Source organism: Rhipicephalus microplus, chromosome 8 (assembly GCF_043290135.1).
Source record: "Rhipicephalus microplus isolate Deutch F79 chromosome 8, USDA_Rmic, whole genome shotgun sequence".
NCBI classification, from domain to species: Eukaryota; Metazoa; Arthropoda; class Arachnida; order Ixodida; family Ixodidae; genus Rhipicephalus; species Rhipicephalus microplus.
Genome location: NC_134707.1, coordinates 75,371,016 through 75,387,392, shown reverse-complemented (window position 1 = coordinate 75,387,392; position 16,377 = coordinate 75,371,016). Strand labels below are relative to the sequence as shown.

Sequence of the window (16,377 nt, the reverse complement as noted above, 5' to 3'; positions counted from 1 at the left end):
TCTCCATCAGCAACGGATGGAAAGGGTTACACAGGAATGTAAATAGCTGTCTGGGGTGGTAGCCGTAGAGACTCCACGGATCGTAGCTGAGTGCGACTTGGAGAAGGGGAATCGGTGCACAAAGGCAATTCGAGCCGTAAGATACCTGTCGAGCAATCGATGAGGTTGGAGTGGGAGGTTAAGAATTCAATGCCAATGATGACGTCGTGTGGGCGAGCATCAAAGACTGCGAAAATAACGGAAGTGTGGTAGCCGGCAACAGTAACGCGGGCAGTGCACATGCCAAGCACCGATGTTCGACTTCCGTTGGCCACTCGAACAGTAGAGAACATAGCAGGTGTGAGAACCTTTTTCAGGTGAGATCGAAGAGTTGCACTCAAAACAGATACTTGGGCATCAGTGTCAATTAGAGCAGTAATGGCGTGTCCATGAACGAACACTCGAAGTAAAGTGCGTCTTGCATTTATAGCCAGTTGAGGATTCTCGTTCCGAGTCGTCAACGCAGCACCACCTCCAGGAGCTGCACTCGTCAGTTTCCCGGGGAATGGCCAGAATAAGACGGAGAGCGGCGGCGTTGAGGGGAGCGTGACGGCCGACCCAGAGGTGACGGCGAGCGGCTAGACCAGGTTCTTTGGGCGACGTCAGCGTAGGACGGTTCGGAGCGTGGAGATAAATGGCGAGCTGAAGGGTGCTGAAGATGGTCATCCGGAAAAGCGGGTTGCGAATAGTGTTCATGGTCCTGACGGCGGTCGACATTCTGAAAGGTTGGCCTGAAATACCACCTGTGGCGGCATTGGCGGGAGATGTGCCCAACTCGACAGCAAGAAAAGCAGATGGGTCGATCATCGTGCGTGCGCCACTCCGATGGATTTCGGTAGCGTGGTAGAAACCGAGCAGTTGAAGCTGCCGCAGCGACAAGTGGAGCAGAGTGGTGGTCAGCGTTGTGGGCGGGAGAGCTCACGGGCTGCGGCATGATCCTGCTGGGCTGGGGAACCTGGACGCCCAGGTTAGGAAACTCCTGACGTATGATGGCTTGAATAAGCGAAAATGTTGCCCAGTTGTCTTGCACAGGGGGCTGATAGGAAGTGGGTGCGATGGCCTCCAGCTCCTGGCGAACAATCCTTGGGATGTTGGCAGGAGGCGCAAATGAACGGGGTGCCGCAGAATCCTTGAAAGATGATGTTGCAACGGTGCTTGGTAGTCTCGTGAACTGGTGGGTTATTCACCTGCTTTTAGCTTGTTCAAATCATCGGCATTCAGATATGATGATGTGGCATACTTTTCTTCTTCTTCTGGCACAACACACTTGGGACATAAGCTAGTAGTGGGTAGTCTGCTGAGGAGAAAAAAAGAAGTAGTTGGAACAATGGCGGAGATGCAATTAACCGCGCTGTGTTTTCGGAACCATGTTTTCTGAGTGCTATATTTATTGGTGACCCGGACTACGAACGCGACCTTCCATGGAGCAGCGTGAGCATCCCGCCAGCCTCAGCCCTGGTACCGCTGCCACTGCACCCGGCCATGTACCCTCTTTAGGTGTTGTTGGAGGTACTGCTACCAGGACGATACCACAACTGTGCCTTTCCAATTCCTCCTTATGGTTCATTCAAGTCGAGAACAAGGTCCGCATTCATCGCATCACGTCAGAAGTTCGCAAGCGTGAGCTCCTTGTTGAAGCGTTGCCGCCACAGGCAATTTCCGAAATATGCGACATCCTCGTGGGCCCGCTATGGGACACTCCATATACGACAGTCAAACAGGCTCTTCTTCACCGACTCGTTCCGCCTAAGCATTGGTGCATTCAGCAACTTATGTGCGATGAAGAGCTCGGAGACCGCCGTCCGACACAGTTTCTACGTAACCTGCAGCACCTGCTTGGAACCCAGCCGTACGGCTCGGAAACATCCATACTATGTGAGTTGTTTCCACAGCATCTTCCACCTACCATGCGAATGGCTCTTGTTACAGCTCAGGATAAGCCGCTGTCGGAGCTGGCAGAAATGGTCGATGACATGATGGATGTTGCTCCGTCAGTCATTAACGCTGCCCACACTTCTCTGATTTCAGAACCAGATTCCCTTTGAGAAACGGTAAAAGATCTCGCAGCTGAAGTCGCCAACTTGCGTCTACAATTGCTGAGCATTCGCAACTTAAATCACCAGCCTCGTATACATCGACCACCTCTAACGTTGGGTGCTCCGCAATGACCGCTCCACCAGCCGGAGCACTGCTTTTCACCGCAGAACACATGCTATTATCACCGGCGTTTTCGTGCCGCGGCTAGCAGATGTGTGTCACCTTGCTCATGGCACAAAGAAACGCTCCGGCCGATCGTCAATAACAGCGGCGGGCGATCAAGGCCAAGCATCAAGCCACCTCTTCCACATAACCGACAGAACCACAGGTCTGCGCTTGCTGGTAGACACTTGAGCAGAAGTCAGCATAATTCCGGCGTCCCAAACTGACCAGCGCCTTCGCGAGAAGTCAACTCCTTTACAAGCGATCAATTCTTCGGTCATCACAACTTACGGACAGAAGTCTTTGACCCTTGATCTCGGTCTCAAGAGAAAACTGCATTGGTTATTTTGGATAGCAGACGTAGGCTACGCAATCTTAGGCACCGATTTCTTAAGGCATTTTCGTCTGCTCGTGGATATGAACCGCTGTCGCCTGGTGGATAGCTATACCGGCCTATCGGTCAATAGTTTTCTCTCACGCGCTACGGCCCTAAACCCCACTTACGTGAAACCGCCCACGTCACCATATACAGCTCTGTTCAACGAGTTTCCAGAGATTACAACGCAGTCTCCCATGAATAAGACCACCAAGCACACTGTGACCCACTGCATTGTTACCACAGGCCCACTGGTTCACTGCCGCCTTCGCAGACTTGGCCCTGATAAACTTCGAATTGCTCGCAACGAGATTGAGCATATGTTATAGTTGCAAATTATTCGTCCGTCATCAAGCTCGTGGTCGTCGGCGCTACACATGGTTCCCAATAAGAACAATGACTGGCGGCCCTGTGGTGATTATTGAGCTCTCAATGCAGTCACCGTTCCAGATCAATACCCATTACCCAATATTCAGGACTGAGGACTGTACTGCCTTTTTAACCAGCAGAACTGTATACTTGAAGATTGATCTTGTGAAAGCTTATCAGCAGATCCCCGTTGAGCCTTCTGACATTCCCAAAACTGCAATAATTACCCCATTTCGGTTCCAAGAGTATTTACGAATGCCTTTCGGTTTGAGAAACGCAGCTCAGACATTTCAGCGTTTTATAGACGAAGTCACAAGAGGCTTGCCGTTTTGTTTCGACTATATCAACGATTTTCTCGTTGCCAACAAGGACGCTGAAACGCACAAGACACAACTACGTCAGCTTTTCCCTCGACTGCGTGATTACGACCTTGTCATCAATGTAGAAAAGTGTCAGGTTAGAGTCTCGGAGATAGCATTCCTCGGACATCAGATAACTAAAGATGGTGTCACTCCTCTACCTGACAAGGTTCAAGCTAGCCTCGAGTACCCGCCTCACACGTCCATACGCAGTCTACGACGTTTTCTCGGACTCGTCAATTTTTATCGCCGCTTCATCCCTACATGCTCTACACTGCTCTCGACGTCGCAAGCCGAGTCAGCCGCACTTCCCAGGAACACGGTCTCGGATCAAGCTTTTGCTGCTGTTAAGACCAAGCGCGTTCAGGCCGCCCTCCTGCACCACCCTTCACCAACAGCTCCTACTAGCCTCATGGCGGACGCTTCTTCAGAAGCAGTTGGGGCCGTTCTTCATCAATGGATCAATGGTGCATGGGCTCCGATTTCCTTCTTTTCAAGCAAGTTACGCGACACTGAGCCCCGATATAGTACTTTCGGACGGGAGCTCCTTGCGGTCTACCTTGCGGTGAAGCATTTCAGGTACTTCCCTGAAGGGCGACAATTTGCCATTCTTACCGACCATAAGCCCCTTGTTTCGGCTTTACATTACTGCAGTGCCACGCACACTCCTAGAGAACTTTGACACCTTTCTTTCATTGCCGAATTAACCACAGACATACGTTATGTAAAAGGCAGCTTTAACAGTGCACTGGACGCTCTCAGTCGTATTACCATCAATGCCATGACAGGCACCACCGACCTTTCATTGTCCTCGCTCGCGGAGGCACAGGCATTAGACAATGAGCTTCCATGACTCCGATCCTCTACTTCCCTCCGACTGAAACAAGTCAACTTTCCCGACAACGACGTTACGCTCTGGTGCGATGTTTCACACAAATGCACTCGTATCTATGTTCCTTCACAGCTTCGTCGTGCTATTTTTGACACCCTCCACTTCATCTGGCATCCAGACACAAGAGCTACGCAACATCTGGTCACTGGTTAATGTCTGGCCGCGCATACGCGCTAACATTCGTGACTGGGTTCGCACTTTCAGAGCATGTCAGCATATCAAGGTGCAACGGCACACCAAGCCTCCATGGGGAAAATTCCTTCTCCCTGATGCACGTTTCGACACCATTCATTTGAACATTGTCGGGCCATTACCTCCATGTCGGTGAAATACGTATTTGCTTACGTGTATTGACAGGTACACTAGGTGGCCTGAAGCAGCTCTATTGCCTGACATCATGGCAGCAACAGTTGCTCGTACCTTTCTTGCTACCTAGATCAGCCGTTTTGGTGTACCATCAACGGTGACTACTGATCGAGGCAGACAGTTTGAGTCAGCGCTTTTCACCTCTGTCACATCTCTACTGGGTTGTGCGCGCATTCGCCAACTGCGTATCATCTAGCATCAAATGGCTTAGTGGAGAGACTCCCCCGTCATCTAAAAGCAGCACTCGCCTCGCAGCCCCACGCCGAAGATTGGTATCACAACTCCCTGTCGTGCTTCTCAGCCAGCGTTCAACACTTCGGCCAGAACTTGCCTGCTCTGTAGCCGAAATGGTTTATGGCTGCACACTCCGTTTGCCTGGTGACCTCGTTAGCCCCGTTACTACGCAGAGTGTTTCGGATCCATCTTGTTTCATCCAGCGTCGGCGGATCTTCATGCAAAACTTTCGCCCATCACCAACTTCAGCTCACACTAAGAACGACGTTTTTCTTCCGGCAAACCTAGACATCTTCACACGTTTTTGTTCGTGTCGATGCGTCTCGCCGTGCTCTTCAGCTTCGCTATGACGATCCTTTCCCAGTCATCAAGCGTTCTGAACATCATTTTACAATGCTGCGTAATGGGCATGAAGCCACAGTCTGCATTGAAAGGATCAAGCCGGCACCCAATCTGACAAGCTCCGTCTGATCATTTTTTTTTCTTCAAGTGCCCACGGCCACTTGTCTGCAGGGGGGCCTATCTGTGGCACACTTTTCTTCTTCTTCTGGCATGACACACTAGGGACATAAGCTAGTAGTGGGTAGTCTGCCGAGGAGAAAAAAAGAAGTAGTTGAAACAATGGCGGAGATGCATTATTAAACCGTGCTGTGGTTTCGGAACCACGTTTTCAGAGTGTTATAAGGGAGTCGACCGTGGTACAGTTCTTACACATTAGTATGTTGAAAGCATCATCAGCAATGCCTTTCAACACGTTGCTAATCTTGTCCGCCTCCGACTTGTTTTTGTCAGTCTTCCGGCACAGTGCCAGAACGTCTTGGATGTACGTGACGTACGACTACGTCGATGAGTGAACACGCGGCGCTAGTTCCTGCCTGGCTGCCATCTGAAGAGCAACTGACCGACTGAACAAGTCGCGAAGCTTTTGCTTGCATGTGTCCCAGCTGGTTAATTCTTCTACATGCGTCTCATACCAGTCCCATGCCATACCCCGTAGGTAGAATAGAATATTTACCAACATAAGCGTCTCGTCCCAATTGTAGTGCTTGCTGACGCGCTCGAATGATGCGAGCCATTCTTCGACGTCCGTGCTGCCCGTCCCGGAAAACGTGCCTGGGTCAAGAAGATGGGGGGGGGGGGGATTACAGGTGATGGAGCGGGCGCGGATGGCGAGGCCTGAGTGCCGGTTATGGTTATCGCAGCTGGACAAAGCTGGCGTCCACTGTAGAGTTCCAGAGTCGGGTTATGTGAAGAGCCAGCACCTCCACCAAAAGATGTTACGGGGAAGATTTATTCACCGACAGCGGGTCTTGCTAACGGCTTAAAGAGCGCATAGTCATGCAGGCCAACGGGGGAAGCTTGACAGACCAACCCCCAATAACGACGTTCGCGTCTTCCTCCTTCCGGGTACCATTTCAGCTGTGCCGAAGCGACAGTTTTATATAAGTATCAATATTATATCAGTAGCTCTCAGATTTTGTTTCTAAGACGTCCATGCTTGAATTAGGAACGGAGTTTTCAATGGGTACATATTTCTGCAAATTGCTAACTCTGGTCTACTAAAACCCCAACATTCAGAAAATTATGTATTCTGAGTGCGCCATCAGTATACAAAAAACTGGCACCATGTATGGTGTGAGTAGGACACCCAGACTAGGTGGTTTTTAAAAAATTTGGGGGGGGGGTGGTAATATCATTTTTTAAATTTTACCTTGCAGCCAGTGCAATCGTTCTAAAACTAGCAGGTAGCAATTACGCATACTTACAGTGCCTAAAAGTCCCAAAGCAGGTTTTGGCTCTCTGGATACACTGCTTACCCGGGTGCGTCGCTCACCTCTCAGGTGCACCTCTAGACCAGGAAAGCTGCATCATGTGGTGCCCCGGACATATAGCGGAAACGGGTAACAATAGAGCGAACAGTGCAGCTTGAGCTATTATTCACTGAGCGACTGTCTCCTGTCCAGATGCCTGTCTGCTACTCCAGGCTCCCAACACTTCTCGAGACATCTTAGAACACCAGCGTCGACAACGCTGGCTGTACTCCCCGCCCCATTCTCAGCTGAGTGTAAAACAAGCGCATTAATAGCACCACGTGCAGACAAATACATATCAGAACCTGCGTTTAAAACATGCGATGCACTTAGCCGCTTACGCTGGTTCAAGCCCGCGTTGTGGAGGACTGCACACTTCTCCACATTACTAGGAAATGTGAGCTAAGGCAAGCCGAAGTTATTACACCTCTGGTAATAGAGAAAGAAATCACGACATACCAGTGAGAGACCTTGCTCACCAGCAAAGAAAAGCAGACCCAAGGGGCGCTACTGGACCAGGCGCGGCGGGCTGCTGAGGCCAGTGGAGCCCTGAAATCGGGGCCCCACTCTAGTGCTTCAAGAGCCTATTTCATTTTTTTTCTCTGTAATAAACATTTTAACTTTCCAGTCCTCTCACTGCACTTCAGCGGCCCACAACTGATATTGGATGCTTTCAAGATTCAACATGAGAAAAGATTGCCGACGTCTGCTTCACCGTGCCGAAATTGTTTCCGGGCATATCGGCAAGAGCAAGCTGATTTAGCTTCACTTCATCTCACGGCATCTGCTAGCGATCGCACACATTGTTGAAATAGTGCAAAAGGTGAACTCAAATTTATTAGGTACTATCTCGCTATTAGAGACATAATACAGATTAACTGGTATGTCTGGGCATGTGTCTTGACTTAAATACCAAAAAAGCGGGAGCTGTCACAAGGACCAGGATCAAAAGTATTAAGAATGTTTTGATTGAGGATTACTCTGGATTACTTGTGGATATGTGTGCATATGTATGGCGTGTTGCGTCGAGAATGCTTTTAAACTCCAATCACCTCATTTTATATTCACGCTCGTCTGGGCTCATTGACCTTCATTTTCATTACAATCCACAGTCATCCGGTACTGACGGACTTGCTCACTTTACACGTACAAGTTAGTATTCAGCCACTTTCTAACATTACGCTAATTTGTAATCACTCGTGTTCATTCAAATTTCAATGACCTTGATCAGTACATTTATAGTCACCTCTACTGAGGCTCAAGACTACTGACTCGCATTCATAGTCGGAAAATTCAAAAATAATAATACAAGGACATCTATACACAGTTATCAGTAATCACTCACATTATACTCGAGCGAAGTCAAACACATCGGTACTCACTCACGTTCATTATCACTTCCACTCGGGTTTTGCAATCTTGAGTGAGTTTGGTGCGAATAATGAATACAGTGATTGCGCATTTTGCTCTACCATGACCATCTGTCCACAGTAGTTCATATATTTGAGCCTCACGTACGTGAATAAACAGTTGGCAGCCCAGCCGCTTTCCTGTCTCCTTTTAGGGGCGAAGCTCCTTAGGCCGGGGGTTGTGCGTCCTCAATGTATGTATTAGGCAGCCACCTCTCGTTTAGTTCTTGGGATGCCGCTAGATACCGGTACTTGTGCATGATGAACATATGGTGAAGAGGTGCGATATGGCGGTCGTTTGATTGTTCACTAGATGGATTGCCGAACGGATAGATAGAAGAATAGACGGATAGATGGACGAATGGACAAATAGACAGGTAGAAAGGCAAACGGAGGAATGGGCAGACAGACGAACGAATGTACAGATGGACAGACAAACGCCGCCAGCGGAAGGATGGACGGACGATTCATTGTTTACCAATGAAACCCACTGACCTTCAACACACTATTCATCCTTCAATCCGTAGATATGATTTTTTTTCGTTTCCTGTGCTCGTTAGTTTAGTGGTTGGCTCTTGTATGGGCGAAGCTCCTTAGGCCATGGGTCGTTCTCTCTTCTGTATGTAGTATATAAACACCTCTAGTCTATTTGCTCAATAGATGGCGTTGCTTGTATGGGTCCTTGTACGGTCTGGCACGGTGAATGGACGTGTTTTGTGAGCGCTCCCAATTGATAGCGCAGATGAGTGGTTTTGCATGTTTTGAGCTTGCCGTTATAATTAATTAGGCAGCATTTAAAACCTTTGTAGCACTTATTACATTGTATTGCTTTTTCGGGGGTCAGTCACCAAGTATTTACTAGTTTGTGCGTAAGTGTGTGTTTGTTTTTTTGTGTTTTTTTTGTTGCCACACCGTGGGGGAGGTGCACGTACTTTGAACAAGAAAATTTGTAGTAGAGCTTAGACTTTCCCTTCTCGTAGGGCAGAGATCATGTTTTGTAATTATCGAGTGAGACAAGTCATAAGGACAATTGGTGACAGAAACACATGGTTAATAAGGCTGTAAAGTGTTCAGGATGCGGGGTGGGTTTGAAAATGAACCCAAGTGCAGAATCGAATGAAGAGGAGGCTGACGCGAGGTGTAGGCAATGCAAGGTCAAAGAAAAAATGAAGAAAATGATGGTTGCCCAGATTGAACTGCTGATGAGCGTCACTGAGTTCAAGACTCCATTGGCGACAGAGCATGGGAAAACGACGACAATGGGAGACAATCTTCAATCTTCAATCTTCAATCAAACTTTATTTCAGGAATGCATACATTACATGAATAAAATTCTACAGTACAGAGGAGGTCCCGAAGTTAGAAAACTGTCGGGGGGACTTCCGTTAGAGAATAAGTAAATTGCGATAACAATGCAGCAAGCAGTGAAAAACACTTTGTACGAATTAAACAAAGAATGGTTAAAATTTTATAATAACAAGGCAAGAAAAGTTCTGTGCAACAGCAAGTGGTATAGTGAGTAAAAGAAATACTAAAATTAGGAGTGAGGCACGACGGCAGAGTTTAGAAAACACGTTTTGTGATTAGGTACTCTTTAAACATTTTGCGAAACGAATAGAATGTGGGACATAACTTTATTTCAAGTGGTATGTTGTTCCATACGGATACACCTGTAAATTTAAGAGTTAGTTTTCCATAATTGCTACGCATTTTAGGGAGAAGGAAATTGTGACAGGCTGAAAACCTGGTGTTATTAGTATTGACAAGATGTTGTGTGGATAGCCCTGAAACACATAGACCATGATAAATGAGGCGGTACATCAATATAGCTAACTTTAGAGTGAACAAAAGATTAATTGGAAGCACGGAAAAATAAATAAAGAGTGGCGTAGAAGGCGATTGAAATGGAGCGAAGGCGATCAGACGTAGTGCCCGTTTCTGAAGATGTAGAAGGGGCTCCAGGTGACTGGCATATGTATTACCCCAGGATGAAATGCAATAGGAAAGATGGCTATGAATATATGCATAGTATAATGATAAAATAATGCGTGACTGAAAATAAGGGCGGGCTTTAATGAGAACATGAATGCCAAAAGAAGCTTTTTTAATATTGAGAGTACATGATAGTTATATTTCAAATGCTTGTCTAGTATTACGCCTAAGAACTTCACATGATCCGATACGGAAATAATATGGTTGTTAAGAGATACGGAAACTGGTGAGGGAAATGTGTTCTGTGCGGATGAAAACACCACAAATGTAGTTTTAGAGGGATTCATATAAAGATGATTGTTAACACACCATTGATAAATATTACAGAGATCGGAGTTTAAGCTACTTTCAAGTTCAGCAGTTGTTTTCTGGGATGAAAAAATAGTAGTGTCATCGGCGTAAAGAAGACAGTTAGTATGATTAAGGGAACTAGGTAGGTCGTTAATAAAAAGTAGGAATAGAAGAGGGCCTAAGATTGAACCTTGAGGGACGCCCATGGTAACTGGCTTAGAAGATGACGCAATGTTATTGACATAAACTACCTGTGAGCGATTTGTTAAGTAATTGCGAATGAACTGCAAAGCGGGACCCACAATTCCGAAAGATTCAAGTTTACACAGAAGGATCCGGTGGTTAATTGTGTCGAAAGCCTTCGTGAGATCAATAAAAACTGCCCCAGTAAGTAATCCATTGTCTATGGCTTGTTTAATTCGGTCAGTAAAGCTGAGCAAGGCGAGCTCTGTCGAGTAGTCAGGTCGAAAACCAAATTGGTGGGGAGAGAGTAGGTTAAATTTAAGCAGATAGCACATCAAACGCAAGTAAAAAAGCTTTTCAATTACTTTGCTAAAGAAAGGAAGTACACAAATCGGACGGTAATTATTAGTTGACAAACGATCGCCCTTTTTGAAAACAGGTGTTATCTTTCCTACCTTTAAAGCATCAGGAAATGCACCTGCTTTGAACAATTTGTTAATTATTTCAGCTAAAATAGGAGACAGTTCACGTGCCACGAGCTTTATCTTAGACGGGTGAATGGAATCTAAGCCTGGCCCTTTGGTTTTAAGAGATGACATGATTTGAAAGACCTCGTCTGCAGATGTAGGACGTAAATAAAAAGACTGATGTGAACGAGATAGAATGGGAAAATGAAGGTCAACTAGTGAATCGGGAAAATTTGATGCAAAAGTATCACTGAAAGCATTAGCGATATCGAGTGGCTCGGTAAGGGAACGTCCGTCAACCGTTATTTTTGATAAGCATGTGGTCTCGCTGCTGTTCAAGAATTTTTTTATTAGCTGCCAGCTTTTCCTGGTATCATTACCGTTCTTATCTATTTGTTTTTCATAATACTCGCGTTTGGCCCTCTTGAGCAGCATTGAAAGTAGATTTGAATATCTTTTTAAGCGCGTTTTTAGAGAGCTGTTTGAAGGCTGAGATTTTAATTTCCTTCGCATGTTTTCCTTTTTAGATATGGAATGCAAGAGACCAGGTGTTATCCATGGGTTTCTAGGCGTGCGAAACCAATGTATGACGGTACTTGTGGTTGTGCATTCTGCAATGAATGCGCTTATTTTTGCCGAAAATTCATTAAACGCTTCCTCGCCACATTCTTCTTGTGCTACAAAGTCCCAGTTAGCATTACGCACTATCTCAACAAATTCCGCTGAGTTGAATACTGTCTTGGTATTATGCTTATTTTTTATGGGAATACAGGCATCAAGACAGAAAAATACAGGATAGTGGTCGGTGAATAAATAGTCAATAACCCCGGACTTCGAATCAGCAAAGATATTTGACAGTACATGGTCGATTAATGTGTTAGACCCATTCATATCACATCTAGTCGGGGAGTGAATCAGAGATTGTAGGCCAAAACTAAGAAAACAGCGAACATATTCCAAACAAACTGGAGTGTTAGTATCAAGGATATTTATGTTTACGTCACCGCAAATAATAATGTTTTTGTTTTCCAGGGTTAGAGTAGCAAGGATTCTTTCAAGCTGCACGCAAAACTCGGAATTCGAGGATGAGGGAGAACGGTAGATGGATGCAATGACTGTATGACGATTGTTCAATGGCAGAGCAGAAGATTCTACTTCAAGCCAAACAGACTCACAATTAATGTCAAAAAACAGATCCTGACGGCGTTTGTATGGTATTGATGAAGTTATTAGGACTGCAGATCCGCCACCAGGATTTGTGACACGGTGACAATATTCGGATTCATAGCCTGGCAAAGCATACAGATGCCCTTCGTCTGCCGACAGCCACGTTTCTGATAGGCAAATTACGGAAAATGAGTGTTCGACAATGGAAAGGAAGGCTACAAGGTCGTCATAATGCCCTCGAAGGCTACGAGTGTTAAAATGCACGAGCGAGAATGCGGGTGTTTGCTCAAGAAGATGTTTTGCTTCAGCGCAAGAGAGCATATTAGAAGCCATAATGAAACCAAAAGTGTTCCTTAATCAGTCGGCAGGCCTACGATATGATTGTTAGGTCATCCGTGTCAGCGATGCGGTGCACTTTACTGTTGTCGGTTTTCCTAGCCTTGATAATACCGTTGTCTGTCCAGAGGTACTTCCAGTTTTTTTCTTTCTTTAGGGTCAGAGCCTGCGCGAACAGTCGTTTTTTTCTGGAGTGAGGTGGTCGTTGATAAAAATGGGCTCATCTTTTTGAGATTGAAATCCAATGTTGGAAGTGTTTAAACGTGCCTTCCGTGCTTTTTCACAGAATTCGGCCCTCTTGGCTCTTGTACAGAATCGAGCAATTATGTGTGGTATTCCTTTCTTGACGGGGACACGATGAACGATGTCAATGTCCGCTGCCGCGACAGGGCATTTTGCTTTGTTCCCGATTTCCTGCACGATCTGAAGGCAGTTCTCATGCTTTCGGACAGGCACACCTCTTATTTCAACGTTGTTAGAGGGTGAATACTGTTCAAGTTCGCTTAGGCGTTTAGCCAACTCCTTGTTTTTAACCTTCAGAGACTTGTTTTCTTTGATCAAAATTTCGTTTTCCTTTTTCGCGCCTTCACAGATCTCATTCAGTAACTTCATACTTTCGCGCATCTCGGCCATTTCAACTTGAAACACTTCGATTTCTTTCGCCAGCTCAGCGTTCGTTGGCATGTCTAAGGACTATCACAAACAACCTGAGGGCAGCAGTGCTTACAGCAAAAGAAGCTAGTCTAACAGAACGCTAGTTCAATTCACCAACCTGGGTAGGAAGAACGGGGTGAGTGGAGCGCACACAAGCCGCAAACACTGCTGCCACACTGAGGGACGATGCGCCGCAGTCTTCTGTTATGTAGGCTTTTTGTCCAGGAAAGGGCAGGGCAGCCGGCGATGATATGATTCGACGGTGATGCAGTGGGCCGGTCATGCGCCGTAGGCTTGCGTCCACTGGAAGCTGGTCGCACGTGCCTTGCCGATCTCAGGCTGAAATCCGCCAAGGAAGCACTAGCCAAGGTGAAAAAAGGGGTGGCAGAGAGGCAACCAGAACGGCGGAGAAAAAAGAGCAAGCAAGTTTGGAAAAAACGGGTTCAGCCGGTTCGATTGTCGCAAGGCTCAGCTTCAGCGAAGAATTGGGGGGGGGGGGGGCTGGGAGGTGACAAAGCAGCCGGCGTCATAGGTGCAAGTAGCTCGCAAGTGCAGGGTGCCCCAGCTGAAAAGTCGCAGCATGTAATAATCGCCGGGGACACGAATTTAAATCAACGTGCAGGTTCAATCAAAGAAAGAGTAAGAGGTGACAAGGAGGGTTGCAGTAGGGACGTTCACAAGACGCAAGCTGGAAGTGGTCATGAGGCAACCGAGCGCAAAACTCAAAACTATAGCTGATAGACGAAACCTCGCGATAACTTCAGGTGGTTTAAACGATGTCCTAAATCAAGATGCGGCAGGACTAGCGACCACACTGGCGAAAGACGTCGATGACAGGCGCACCACTTCTCCTCAGGTACAGGTAGTGATATGCACGATGCCGGAGGTACCGGTGCGTGATAGCAACCTGCAAAGAGCAGTTGTCAACGCAACGCAAACCAAGAGATATGGCAGATGAGTCGAGAGAAATGCTTTGAGGTGGTGGAAATAAACAGAGAGGTGCATAGGTGGGGTGGTTTTCAACCAAGAAAAATTCACTTCGATGGGCGGCTAAGTCATGAGGTGGGTTGGTGACTTGCAAGACGCGCAATAGCTTTTTGGGGAGCAAGCGGGCCCGTCGGGGTGCAGGATAGCTAGTAACGAGGAAAACAACCAGGCATACTCTTTGAGAGGATGTATGGACAGATACGAATCCAAAGTGGCACCAAGATCTAAGATAGGTAGAGTCCGGGGCAGAAATAGACGTAGCCACGAGGGCCGAGCCATTTCAGACTTCGGGTACATTAGCATGCAGGGTGGCAGGAGCAGGCTGAAGTGGGAAGAGATAGAAGAACAGCTAAAGGAGGAGAGGCGGATGGAATACGGTTTTGTAGAAACACATATTAGGGACACAGAATAACCTCTTAACAGTCCGGACTACACGTGGGAATATTGTAATAGAAGAGAAGGCAACACAAAGGGCGGTAGTATTGAAGCATTCATTCATAAAAGTACAGACTGGCAAAGGGTCAAGCACGTGCGCAAGGAACAATTATGGCTAAAAGGAAAAGTGGCAGGGTAAATTACACTCATTGGGTTGGTGTACTTGTGGACGGGAGCAAAGGCCAGATAGGAAAACCAGGCAATGGTAGTGTGTATATCAAAGGAAATTCAGGAATTAGGAGGAGAGTGCGGGATTATTATAGAAGGAGTTATGAATGCGCACATAGAAGATATAGATGGGTATACCGACCCAAGAGGCAAAATGATCTTGGATTGTGTGAAAGGCATGATTTGATCACTTGCAACACTACCAAGAAGTGTGAAGGGCAAATAAACTGGGAGTAGAAAGGCTTCAGTCTACGATAGATTACGCACTGATGTCCCTTAGGATGTATGATAGGCTCAAAGGAAATCACATAGGTAAATGTGGCACCAGAAGTCTGGATAGTGATCGCAAACGTATCAAGCTAAGTTTTGGAAGAACAGTGAAAGTGGGAAGGAGACAAGATGAGCAGCTACAGAAAAAAATTCATTAATAAAGCCAAATAGAAATAGATACTAAATAATTTGAGAAATTAATCACGAAGGTTGATAAAACAGTGCGGACATACACGAGTCTAATTAGACTGTTTGAGCTACAGCTTGCTAAGACACGTGACAAGTCACCGAGGAAAAGAAGACACACACACAAGAGTTGGTGGGATGAAGAAATTAAGAGAGCCATAGCAAAATGCCAGGAAGCCTCTAGGGAACACAGACATGCTAAGCAGTGTGGTGAACCGACAGATGTTGTTGGAAGAAAATGGAAAGTATTTCTAAGCTGTAGAAGGGATGCAGACATTCTGATAAATTAAAATATTAGAAGAAAGGGAGCTCAGTGGCTGGCAGAAGTACAAAAGAAGGATAGAAAGGCGGCTGCGAAGTTTTGGAACCATCGATACTCCCTAACAAATGAGACGAGCCTAGAGCAGAGGTTTATAACTACAGCTCAAGGTGCTATGCTAGAAGGGGACGACGCTATTGAATATAATGTCACAGGGTCGTGACAAGGCCGAAGAGAGGAGACTTTGCGTTGGAATTTAACTGTTTATTTGGACGAACCTGTGCCCGGTAAACAGAAAGTCCGATTACAGTAGCAGTTTTAGACTGATAGCGGCGAACGGACCGTTGGCCTTCGATGAACTACAGACAAACGGTGAAGCGCGTCGGCATTTATACTCATGCTATTGAATGTTCTAGCGTTATCGCTGGCGGTGGCGTAGGTTCCAGAATAATCTGTACAGTTCGCAGAGTAGGCGTGATCTTATCGAAATGATCTACTAAAGTCCGGAAACTTCTCGAAAACTGCAGGCGTGGTTTGCACTGAAAATTGTGTAGTGTTTTGGGGCGATAACAAAACTTGAGAAATAGAACGTGACATTGCCCCCCTCTTAAAAAGGCATCATCCCGATGCTTTAACTAAGATTAATGTACAATAATGCAAGAAAGTGCAATGAATAAATTACGATAGAGCAATAATACAAAAACATTGTTTCAGTTTGTTAAGGTGCATGAAACGGCTTGAGGCGCGCGACATGGAAGACTTCAGGTCGCGATCGGCGTCGTTGAGAGTTCGTGGTGCCATCGGGGACAACTTCGTAATCAAGTGGGCCGAGACGTCGAACCACCCTGTGTGGTCCGAAGTACCGTCGCAGAAGCTTTTCACTTAGTCCACGTCGGCGTATCGGCGTCTACACCCAAACACGTTCACC

The 16,377-nt window shown here is 46.5% G+C and overlaps 1 protein-coding gene across 1 annotated transcript; it reads left to right on the top strand.

Moving 5' to 3' along the window:
- Positions 1-1,460: 1,460 nt before the first annotated feature.
- LOC142768282 (uncharacterized) lies at positions 1,461-2,084 on the top strand. Its single transcript, XM_075870239.1, has one exon. It carries the CDS (start codon positions 1,461-1,463, stop codon positions 2,082-2,084), a length of 624 nt encoding a protein of 207 aa, XP_075726354.1.
- Positions 2,085-16,377: the final 14,293 nt, after the last annotated feature.

Excerpts from the sequence above, each read along its gene's own strand:
- LOC142768282 (XM_075870239.1), top strand. The coding sequence starts at position 1,461 with ATGGAGCAGCGTGAGCATCCCGCCAGCCTCAGCCCTGGTACCGCTGCC.